The sequence below is a fragment of the Phalacrocorax carbo genome, chromosome Z (genome assembly GCF_963921805.1).
Source record: "Phalacrocorax carbo chromosome Z, bPhaCar2.1, whole genome shotgun sequence".
Classification (NCBI taxonomy): domain Eukaryota; kingdom Metazoa; phylum Chordata; class Aves; order Suliformes; family Phalacrocoracidae; genus Phalacrocorax; species Phalacrocorax carbo.
The window spans coordinates 35,798,762-35,810,980 of record NC_087548.1 but is presented as its reverse complement, the minus strand read 5'-3'; the positions used below and the strand labels follow the sequence as shown (position 1 = coordinate 35,810,980).

The 12,219-nt window shown below is 39.4% G+C and overlaps 1 protein-coding gene across 1 annotated transcript in view; it reads right to left on the bottom strand.

The window, feature by feature from the left end:
• The window catches only part of CCDC171 (coiled-coil domain containing 171), a 161,244-nt gene that overhangs the window by 55,229 nt on the left and 93,796 nt on the right, over positions 1 to 12,219 (bottom strand). Inside the window, 1 exon segment of the mRNA XM_064439638.1 lies at positions 1,380 to 1,525. Within this exon segment, the coding sequence (XP_064295708.1) occupies positions 1,380 to 1,525 (146 nt within the window).

Here is a 12,219-nt window from a genome sequence, read left to right as displayed (position 1 = left end):
ACCACTGCAGGAAAACCAAGATAGCCATTCTCAGAATGAGCCAGCCATCTTGCTATCCTTTAAAGACATACAAAAGCTTAGGAAAGAATTTGAAAGACACCCATACATTGCTTACAGTCACTCAGGTCATGGAAGAGGTATTAAAATAAGATTTTCTGAACAAAAGTAACATCTATTTCACCTCCTTTGCTTATATGTTCCAAAGAGAAAAAAAGACATTTGTTATGAAGAGTTGGTAGAACAATAAATGGTATGGGTTTTTTTCTTTTTCAACATTCAACTGCTATATACTGAAATAAAACCAATTTTAAAACCACTTCATGTTAAAATAACCTTTTCTGAGTATAAGAAGGGCCACAGGGAATGATCTTTACTAGAGTGCATAAAATAGGTTGGGGCAGGGTGGAAAGGGGCAAGCTTTCTAGAATAAATCCTTCTTCAGCTCACATCTGCTTTAATACATTCATACTAAATAATATTTGTCATTTCAAATAGCTTGTTAAACATTTCCCTGATAACTATATTAATTACATTATTTCACTTGTGCATAAAACCCTTAAATCTTCTAAGCTATTGCTCTTCAGAGGTCAAATGTATCCCAGGTATAACGAGAAATTCTAATTTTAAATTAATCTTTTTTTAAATCTTAACCATGGACCAACAATACTCAAAGTACATCCTGCAATAAGAGTAACAGATAACAGAGTCTGCAAAGACTTATCTTTTTATCTGGCTATATGACTGTAAAAGGTTAGCAATAACCTCACTTTGGTAAACAGAACACCTTTTGACCATCAATCTTTTCAAGATTGGTCCCTGAACGTTTCCTTCCACTCTCCAGGTTATGGTATAAAAAGGCATTGGTTTTATGTCTTAATCCAAACCTCTCTGAAATCAGCTGAAAGATCTATCCTGTTCCACAGATAAGACTAGGTCCAAAATGGGTTTCAGCCCCTTTCGCAGCTAAGACCTGTCAGCTAGCTGACATTTCTGTATTTATCATAAATAAAGTCTATCTTTCTATAAAAAGATGACGTGGAAATACAGAAAACAAGCAATCATTTCTTAAATAAACAGAGCATTAGGGATCTGCCAAAGGGATGTTGTCAAATCAGCAAGATAACTGGCAAACAAAAATGCCCATGCTATTTCAGGACCCAGAATTTGGAGCACTAGTGTGGGATAACTACAGAAAACATACTATCTAGTATCTTGAACTAACAGTTTTCTTTTTAGAAGACTATCGCTGAGTTTCAAAGAGAAACAGATGTACTTTTGTTTTCTAGCATTACATTAGCCAGGGCTAAAACCCTGCGCATGAAAGTAAGAATTGATCTTTTGTCCGTTTTAAGTGATCTCCCCAAGGTCCCGGCGCTCACTTCGCTGCCATGCAGAGGGCACTCTCTGCATCACGGATGCTCTCTTTCAGTCGACGCTTGTCCTGCTCCAGCTGGGTAAGAAGTCTATTGAGCTGACGCAGAGATTGATCTTTTCTTCTCAGCTCCATCTTTGCCTCGGAGAGTCTCTGCAAGCAGACAGAAAGCAGAGTTACCTGTCAGCCCAAATAATTAACTTCAATTTATGCCATAGGCTATTAAACAAAGTGGAAAACAGACTGACTGTGAAGCAGATTTGGACCGTGACATACTGAGGTTTTTTGAATTCTCTAGCAAAAACACTCCTAACTCAGAACCATCCAGTTTTTAGTATAATGCCTATGTACAAATATGTTTTATAAAATAAAGTGATTTGTTGATCAAACAGGTACATATACTATGTAAATGTATATACTATATATATACATATACTATGCTACAGGTACTATATTTACAAATACCAGATCTAAACACAGTAGAAATAAACAAGAGTAGAGAATTAAAGAGAACAGAATATTCGCAAAACTTAATTTAAAATGAACATTAAAGAATTCACAAAGAAAGAAAGGGAATACACAAAGTAGCATTTATTTAAATAATCTTCCCTATTCAGAAATTTCAGGATTAAAAAAAAAAGAATCTGTATTCTCTGTTAGTGCATGACGTACCATTTTGCCACAATTCTTGCCAAGAATTAATTACTATTTTATGGTGTTTTCACTATTTTAACATTAGTTTTCCAATATGCAAAGTAGAACATAGATTTTTTTGTTTCTCTCCAGCTTAGAATTAACACAACATACTTTAAATCAATACAGATTAATCCAATAGACAAAAAATAGAATCACTGAATCAAGAGAATGGTTTGTGTTGGAAGGGACCTCCAAAGATCATCTAGTCCAACCACTCTGCAGTGAGCAGGGACATCTCCAACTAAATCAGGTTGCTCAGAGTCCTGTCCAACCTGACCCTGAATGTTTCCTCTCTGGGCAACCTGCTCCATGTTTCACCACTCTCATCTTAAAAAATGCCCTCCTTCTATCTAGTCTAAATCTACTCTCTTAGTTTAAAACCATTACCCCTTGTCCTATCACAACAGGCCCTACTAAAAAGTTTGCCCCCAAACTTTCTTACAAGCTCCCTTTAAGTATTGAAAGGCTGCAATAACATGTCCCCAGAGCCCTCTCAAGGCTGAACAACCCCAACTCTCTCAGCCTTTCTTCACCCAAGAGCTGTTCCATCCCTTGGATCATTTTTGTGGCCCGCCACTAGACCCACTCCAACAGGTCCATGTCTTTCCTGCGCTGAGGGCTCCAGAGCTGGATGCAGCACTCCAGGTGGAGTCTCACCTGAGTGCAGTAAAGGGGCAGATTCACCTCCCTTGACCTGCTGGCCACACTGCTTTTGATGCAGCCCAAGGTATGGTTGGCCTTCTCAGCTGTGAGCGCACATTGCCAGCTCATGTCCAGCTTTTCATCCACAGTACCCCCAAGTCCCTTCCCTCAGGGCTCCTCTCAATCCCTTCATTCCCCAGCCTCTATTGATACCGGGGACTGCTCCAGCCCAGGTGCAGGACCTTGCACTTGGCCTTGGTGAACCTTGTGAGGTTCTCACAGGGCCACTTCTTGAGCTTGTCCGGGTCCCTCTGAATGGCATCCCATCCCTCAGGCATGTCAACCTCACCACTCAGCTTGGTTTCATCTGCAAACTTGCTGAGGGTGCACTCAGTCACACTATGTAATTGAAGATATTAAACTGTACTGGTCTGAATTTGGACCCCTGAGGGACACAGCTTATCACCGATCTCCATCTGGACATTGAACTGTTGACCAATGCCCTCTGGATATGACCATCCTGCCAATTCTTCATCCACCAGTCTATCCATCAAATCCATCTCTCTCCAACTTAGAGACAAGGATGTTGTGGGGGACCATGTCAAAGGCCTTACAGAAGTCCAGATAGACGACATTCATAGCTCTTCCTTTGTCCACTGATGCAGTCACTCCACCATAGAAGACCACTATGTTGGTCAGGCAAGGATTGCCCTTGGTGAAGCTATATTGGCTGTCTCAAATCACCTCCCTGTCCTCCATGTGCCTTAGAATGCGCCTTCTAGGAGGATCTGTTTCATGACCTTCCCAGGCACAGAGGTGAGGCTGACAGGTCAGTAGTTCCCAGGGTCCTTCTTTCTACCCTTTTTAAAGATGGGCACAATGTTTTCCTTTTTCCAGTCCCCAGGGGCTTCACCTGACTGCCATGACTTTTCACATGTCATGGAGAGTGGCTTGGCAACTACATCAGCCAGTTCCCTCAGAACTCCTGGATGCAGATCATCAGGTCCCATAGACTTGTGTATGTTCAGGTTCCTCAGGTGGCCATGAACCTGATCTTCTCTTACAGTGGGAGGGACTTTGCTCACCCCAGTCCCTGCCTTGTGGCCCATCCACTCAAGAGGTGTGGGAGGAGAGGTTGTCAGTGAAAACTGAGGCAAAAATGCTGTTAAGTACCTCAGCCTTCTCCTCATCCATTGTTACCAGTTTGCCAGTTTTGCTCCTTCTGGGGGCGGGGGTTGGGGGGGAGTGTGTATATACGCTTTCTCTGACCTTCCTTTTCTGGCTGACATAGTGGTAGAAGCCCTTCTTATTATGCTTTGCATCCCTTGCCAAGTTCAGCTCCAGCCACACCTTGGCCTTCTTGACCCACTCCCTACACAGCCAGGCAGCATCCCTATACTCTTCCCAGGATACCTGTCCCTGCCTCCATTGCTTGCGCATTTCCTTCTTGTCCTTTAGTTTGACCAGCAAGTCTTTACTCAGCCATGGTGATCTCTTGCCTTCCTTTTCTGATTTCTCTACACATAGGGATCAAGAGCTCTTGCGCTCAATGGAAAGCATCCTTAAAGATCTGCCAGCTCTGTCTGCTCCCATGTCCCTGAAGGCAGTTTCCCTGGAAACTGAAAGTTTGCTTTCCTTAAATTCAGGGTCCTGACTCTGTCTAACCCATATCCCTTAGGACTGTGAATTCCACCAGTGTATGATCACTGCAGCCCAGGCTGCCTCCAGTCTTAATGTCTTTGATTAGCTAATCAGTGACAGTCACTGATAATCACTTGCATTGGTGATGGAAAGGTCCAGTATTGCATCCCCTCTGGTAGGGCTGTCTATTACCTGGCTTAAGAAGCTATCCTCAATGCATTCCAGGAGTCTCCTGGATTGCCATAGAGACCCCGTGCTACTTTTCCAGCAGATGTCAGTGTGGCTGAAGTCCCCCACCAGGACAACAGCCTGCGAGCACTAAGCTTCCTGTAGCTGGAGTAAGAAGGTTTCATCAATAGGCTTCCCTTGATCAGGTGGCCTGTAGTAAACACCAGCCACAAGGCTCCTTTTGTTGCCTCAGCCTTTAATTCTTTACCCATAAGCTTTCAATCTGCTCATGGCTATTCTTCAGAGTCAGCTCTTCATACTCTATCCATTCCTTGATGTGAAGGGCAACCCCTCCATCCCTCCTTCCTTGCCTCTCCCTTCTCAACAGCACACAGAACTAATTAATAGAGAACCTGGCTAGTTGGTACTTCTTTCTGCTAGGAAAAATCAATACTTCTATAAACTGGAGTACTAATAATGTGATTTTATAGTTTGCTAAATGTTACATTTTACTTAGAGCTGTTAATTGCCTTTTTAGACAGAAATTATAATAGGTGGCTATAAACATTCTTTTTAAAAATGCAAGTTCACTGACAGTCTAAACCAATATAGAAGGATAGAGAAGGCTGCACAGTTGCAAGACTGAGCTCTTGTACCTTATTTTCAAAATGTATGTTTATGTTTTCTGTTTAAGTTCTAAAAATGCTCTGCATCCTTTGTACTCAAGAGTACTTGACCTGGGCTATGGATTATGCTGTGGATATGTATTAAGAACCATATATACCAAAGGCTGATAAAAATTTGGATACTGAAAACTCAACTCATCTGAGAAAGCTTCAGACCTAGCCAAGAATCATAGAATCATTAAGGTTGGAAAAGAACTCTAGGATCATCAGGTCCAACCGTCAACCCAATGCTACCATGTCTCCTAAAACATGACCTCAAGTGCCACGTCTACACATCTTCTAAAGACCTCCCAGGATGGCAACTCCACCACCTCTCTGGGCAGCCTGTTCCAATGACTGACCACCCTCTCAGTAAAGAAATTCTTCCTAATATGCAATCTATACCTCCCCCTGATGCAGCTTGAAGCCAATTCCTCTTGTTCAATTGCTAGTGACCTGGGAGAAGAGACCAACACCCACTTCACTACAACCTCCTTTCAGGTAGATGTACAGAGCAATAAGGTCTCCTCTCAGCCTCCTTTTCTCCAGACTAAACAACCCCACTTCCCTCAACCTCTCCTCATAAGACTTGCTCTCTAGACCCTTCACCAGCTTCATTGCCCTTCTCTGGGTACCCTCCAACAACTTAATGTCCTTCTTGTACTGAGGGGCTCAAAACTGAACACAGTGTTCAAGGTGTGGCCTCATCAGTGCTGAGTACAGGGTGACGATCACTTCCCTACTGCTGCTGGCCACGTTATTCCTGATACAAGCCAGGATGCTGTTGGCCTTCAGGCTATTCAAAAAACAATATACTAATTTCTAGAAAATAAAGTCCACCATAAAACTGCATAATCCTGCAAAATAAACTGAAATCTGTGGATTGGCTTAAATTTTCTTCAAACAATTCTCCAGACAAAAAACCCAACCATTTATTTCAATAGTGTGCTTGGAAGGTACAGCACCACTATCTGAACTTTCTGTTCAGCAATTCACAAAATCCGGACTGAGATTAATCACTGGTGTAAGAAAAAACACAATCAGGAGTTTATTTAAGAAACTCTAAACCCCAGAAATGTTAATATTACTCTTGTTCAAATTACTGCATGTAGAACAACTCTATTCTGCCTCTTATGTCCTTATTTTCGATGAAGAATGCTATTTTTCACCTAAAAAAAGATAAACACACAGATCTGAATTTTCCACTGCATTGTTGGCATAAAGATATCCAAAACCAGAAATGTTGCTCTCAGAAACTCTACCCTAATGCCATCGGCAGCTATCAAAGTCATTTCTGAACAGCTGAATTTGTGAAGTGTCAGATTTTCAGAAAAGTTATTTCCAAGAAACCAGATGTGGATTAGCAAGGATAAAACAAGCCATCTTTAATTTGAGAACAAAGACCATTATCTTCTTCCATTTATTGGGTTTACTGTTTGTTTGTTTTAGGCTAAATCAGCTCTGAGGAAACCGTGTTGAAAACTGAGTCGAGTACCCCCCGTCCACATTCCCATCTTTTGACAAACAAAATTTTTTGAATGGAGGCCAACGTCTCTGGTGCCAATGCTATGTCCACCCCACTTTCCCATCTGATTGAAAAATCTGTTTTTAAGATACAGTCACAGGACTAAGTTCTGGCCAATGTAGAATACATAATTCTGCTAATATTTTGATGCAAGCATCTTTTTATGTGGAGGCTGCAGGAACAGTCTGTCTCCAAGATTCTAGTGGTCTAAATGAGTAAAACAAGACAGGATAATAGGAATACTACGCATATTTCTTTCATTTTCACTAGATAGCTATCCTTCTGCAGGGGCTCAAGGCTTGTCTGTTCCCACATAAAGCTTTCATGACTGAACACAAATGCTGAAGAGACCCACTGGGTGTCAAAATCTTTGTGGAGCTGCTAACTAATCTTGCTTACCAATTGCAAGCACAGGCCTATAAATGACACACAAACAAGGATGAAAGCATGAAGCCTAACTCTTCGAGAGGCATGGCCAGCAATCCATACTAGCTGGTGATGAAGCAATACAGAAATTATTAAATCAAATATCTCATGGAAGTGCTGCTTTATTATATTCAAAACTTTCACCATGATTTACAGAAATCTCCAACTTTCCCTTGGATAATAGACACTTTTAATATATAGTATAATTAGATAATAGACTTGACCTATCAATAATATTGCAATATCTAAGCAAAATGAAAACTGCTTTTAGCTCCACAAAAGCAGTTTCAACATTGACTTGAAGCTCCTTGCTACTGTGGGTTAAAGTCAAGCCTTGAAAATTGCTCAAATACAGTGTGGAGTATTCTAAAGTAATGGCTGCTAAGCCTCTCTTTTTCTCCTTGTTCAGATTGATCTAATTAAAACCCTTGATAAACTTTATGGACTCTAATATTTCCAGCTGAGTGACTGAAACCAAGAGGGTGTGCCTCAAGGCAGCAAGGCAACAATGATAAGCAGCAGGTTAGCCACTAATTTCTCAGCCAGGGTAGATTGTGAAAGTGTGATGTTCTGATATCCAAGAAAGTGTTCAGGAGAGAATAGGATAAATCAAGTTTAATAACTCTGCTCCTAATTGTTCCCTCAATGCTCCACTCTAATTACTTGGAGAACTCTCCTGACTGTCACCTGATATTAAGTTGTTGGAGGCTGAGTGTGGAGCAGTGAGATAATCAATAAACATTTAGTGGGGAGAAGAATGAAGATCCCGTTAAGCAGTGGGAACCTGCAGCACCCAAAGCCCTTCTGCTCATGAGAAAACCTATGGGAGAGCCATAGTGATTGCAAAGCAATAATCCAAAGCACTGTTTTTAGGCCTTGAGGCCTTTAGGCAACAGTACATTTGAGAAAAAAAGGTTAACACGGTCACCCTAATTACAGCCCATTTTCACATTCTTCATATATAAGCGAAGACAAGCCAATTAGGTAGAAAGGAAGATAAGGGAAGTTTTATTTGTATACTAATTAAACCCCTGATGAAATTAAAGGAAAAACATACAGCTCTGTAATTGTGTCTGAGAAAGGTCACTTCAGGTTCAGTTATCAGAAAAGCACAGCCTTGAGATATTTCACTTAATCCACAATATAGCCCTTATTTTGCTCCCCAGGTCTTAGTATTTACAAAAATAAGAAAATTTCAAAACCTGATAATGCATTTATCTTGAAATGTTTTCTGTGGACAATTACAATTGTTAGAAAGTTGAGGCTAAATATGATAAGAATGAAGGTTTTAAAAACCTACTATGTCTGCACAGAGTTCTGTGAAGATGCTGAGCTTTCACTTTCAAGCACAAGTGATTCTGAACCAACTTAGAAGTCAAACTCTGATTTATAGACATTCTGTAAAATACCAGTTATCTGTTTAGTTCAGATGTTTAGGCATTCAGGTGCTAATTCAGACATGCTGCACTTCTTCCTCTACAGTCCACAAAAATCTCATAGATCAGTTGAATTTTCATCAGAATCCTTAAGAAGGAGGTCCTTTTAGAGATATTTTAGATTTAGGCTCTTTTTATCCATAAACTGAGCATGAAAAACCATTTGTTGGAGAGAACAGCAAGTAACTGATAGCACTGAAGAAAAGTCTCATTAGATGTCTGTCAGTTGGGTCCTTCCACAAATAATTTTAACAAACTTAGGCTTTGCAGTGAGGAATCTCTTTCTTCAAAACCGGTTACAAAAAAGTTTAACATTGTCATTCTTTACACACAAAAAAGCACACTATTAAAAGGGTAACAGATGGACAATCATTCTAGATGTACGATGACAGTCATACAGTTTAAATTAATGCAAAGCACGTGTGACACATCTATACCAAGAGCATATATTCCAAGATCAACTAAAACTAGATCAAACTGCTTACTACATTAGGTTTAAATTACACAGACACAACACAGCACTACAACACATCCAAATATACTGCAGTATGTGTACTATGAACTAATTTGTGAAATTAAAGATTTTGTATTCAGGCTGAAGTTTTATATGGGTATTTTCCATTTAGATGCAAAATATTACTTTTTTAAAGACCTGTACACTGGATACATCCTGAAAACTGTCCTACACACATAACTCTTCCACAATGAAAAAAAAAATACAGAGTTTAGTCAGCATCCGTTCCTGCACCAGTTGAAGCACATTATCCCTGTTGGCAAATATAATCTTCAGGATGTCTCTGAGTGCCCCTCAAAAGAGAGTCTACAGATAACGTAGAGAAATCCTGCACCTTTGAAAGGTCCAAATCCAAAAGATACAAAAAGTTACATTAATATTTAATGTCAACTGTAGTTTTAGTGTGCATGACTGCAGTGCAAACCAAATTATATTAGCTCAAACTGAATTTCCACAGGATGTTTTCTGAGAAGAGTTCTTACTTATCAAGAACAACTCAAAACTTCTATCAAAACAGATTAAAAATCTCAGGGAAAAAAGTTCTGTGGCAAAAAGAAAATTCACAACTGAGATTCTCATCGATACACACACACAAAAATACATATGTTTAGAGTTATGTCAACAAATAAGATGGATTTACACTTCTCAACTGGAAACCAAACTGCAGTATCAAAATACTGTATCTGGATTCAGTGCGTGTTTCATGGTGGCTGCAGCAGTGTCTTACAACAGTTTGAAATTAATTCCATGTGGCTGTTTCACTCCTGCAAAGCAGAGCTAATCTGAGGCTGACCACCCATGACATCCCTTCAATAACAAATGCTTTCACATGCCCTTTACACTTCTCTAGGAAAAGAGGTATACTCAAAAGGACATTTGAATGAGCATCTGCTTTGCACAAAAAACAGTGGGGGGTTTTTTTTTTAACCTCTCTGCTACTGGACCCTGATACTGGCAGCAGCAGTCTTTTCATATGCTGGCATTCTGAGAAAGAACGTACCTGATGCCTCTTCTCTGAAGTATGTGACATAGCATGGAAGCAGTTAAGACACAGTTTAGAGATCACAGTGTATCTAACAAGGTGCAAAACGGCTCTTCATGTTTTTGAAAGTGCCCTGCCTAATGAGGTCACAGAGCATGAGTAGGTCTATTAAGAAAAACAGTAACCTCAACCAGCACAATGATTTTAATAAATAACCAACAAAATACTGGTGAATTAAGGGATACTTGCAGACATATTTTCACATTTCTGACACAAGGTAAATAAAATTGCTTGTGATTGTTTTATTTAAGAAACCCTCATAACATTGAAACACAAACTATGCTAATAGCACAAAGCTTTAGCCAAATCAGTATCACAAGAAAACGTCAAGCAATCGTCTAAAGACAACAGTAAATTAAATGACAGTGCAGGTAGTTTAAAAAGCAGCTGTGATATACAGTTACCCTACAAGATCTAGAATCTAAGTACTAAGAAACATTTCAATAAAAATTTATTCGAGAGTCACTCAATGGACTGTATAGGGCAAATGCATATGTTTTCATCTTGCAAGAGATTTTTCTTACAAAAGTAATTTGAAACTGTAGGCACTCACATTGTGAAAGCAAATGGCATTACCTATGCATGTCTAGAGAACAGTCCGTTTACTGACTGAAGTACAGCTCTCAGACATCGAAGCAAGTTCAGGTATCACATGCATTTTACCTGCAGTGGTTCAGGCTGGATTACACTGCCTCAAAGACTTAAAGCTAGGTTTAATATCTCTGTGCTACAATGCAGACTCTCAAGAGAAAATCTATTGTGATCAGCAAGAAAGGAATGCATTTTTCAATTCCATTAGGTCAAAATGTTTAGCAAAGGATGACTGAAAATGCTTTTTGAAGTCACTGAGCTGTGTATGCTTTAAAGTTACTGTGAATTAAAAGAGGTTATTAATTTAAACACAGTAGCTATTCCTGAATCATTTCAGATCATAACAAGTTATTCCAGAGGAGATATCCTATGTTCGTACCTCACTCAGCTTCAAAGTAAGGGAAACTAAACAAAACTTTGAAAGTTTTTATATGAAGTAATTACAAAATATAAACTGCCACATATAGGCTAGATCCTCATGGACGTTTAGTATTAGTAAACAAAAGCATTGGTGTTCAAATGTGTTAGCTAGGTACTGCTGCATTTAAAGAAGAATAGAAGTTGAAAAGACACCTCAAATGAGGGACACCCCTTTGAATACCAAGATGCACTGGGCCTTCCAGACATACACTAATCCAATCAGAGATAATAATTAAGCCCTAGTTTTAAACAATGTTTTGGAAAATGTTAAGTACATAATAAAATTTATACACTTTATTATCTAGAAATTTTTATGATCTTCTGAGTTAAGTGAATTATGTTAGCATTACTGGAAAGCTGCAGAAAAGGATTACACCACCTTAACGGAGCAAAGACCATTTTAGAAAAATCCAGGCTTTATTATTGTGAGTTTTAAGTGTATTAGGAAAACGCTTGATGTTAAGTGAGAATAAATCTTGTATCACATGCATGGTGGCATGAGTTCATAATCATTCACTCCTCATTCACCTTTGACATGCTACCTCAGGACGTGTGTTTCTTCTTCCTCCTTAGAAAAATAAACTCCTTTCCCACCACAATATCTAATCCTATGCAACCACAGACTAGACAAGATCCAGCCCTGCAGGAGCAGCAACTTTTCTGTGCTTTGGCACTGTTATGCCTTTAAATCAGTTAATTAAGTAAACTAACTTAAGTAAAGAAATAATCCTATTTTTTTCACTATTACACTTTTTACCCTGACAGACCCCCAGCCCTATAGTTGTTGCAGTTTCAAGATTTCAAAAAGATGGTTTATACGTGGTACTGCAAAAGAGGACTTTTCATAACTCTGTCATGTACCTGCATGTAAGTGAGGTACCTAACTTTACAGGGAAACTGATGCTGCTCTGTAACACTGCTCTCTGCTATCCACAAGCCTCTCCAATACTGCTGCTTAATTTTGCTATATATTATCTAATTGTGCACATTAGCACACAGTGTAAAAGGTATCGATATAAACTACACTTTGACTTTATCTTTACTACGGTTTACCAATGTTACTGTATCACATGTACATACA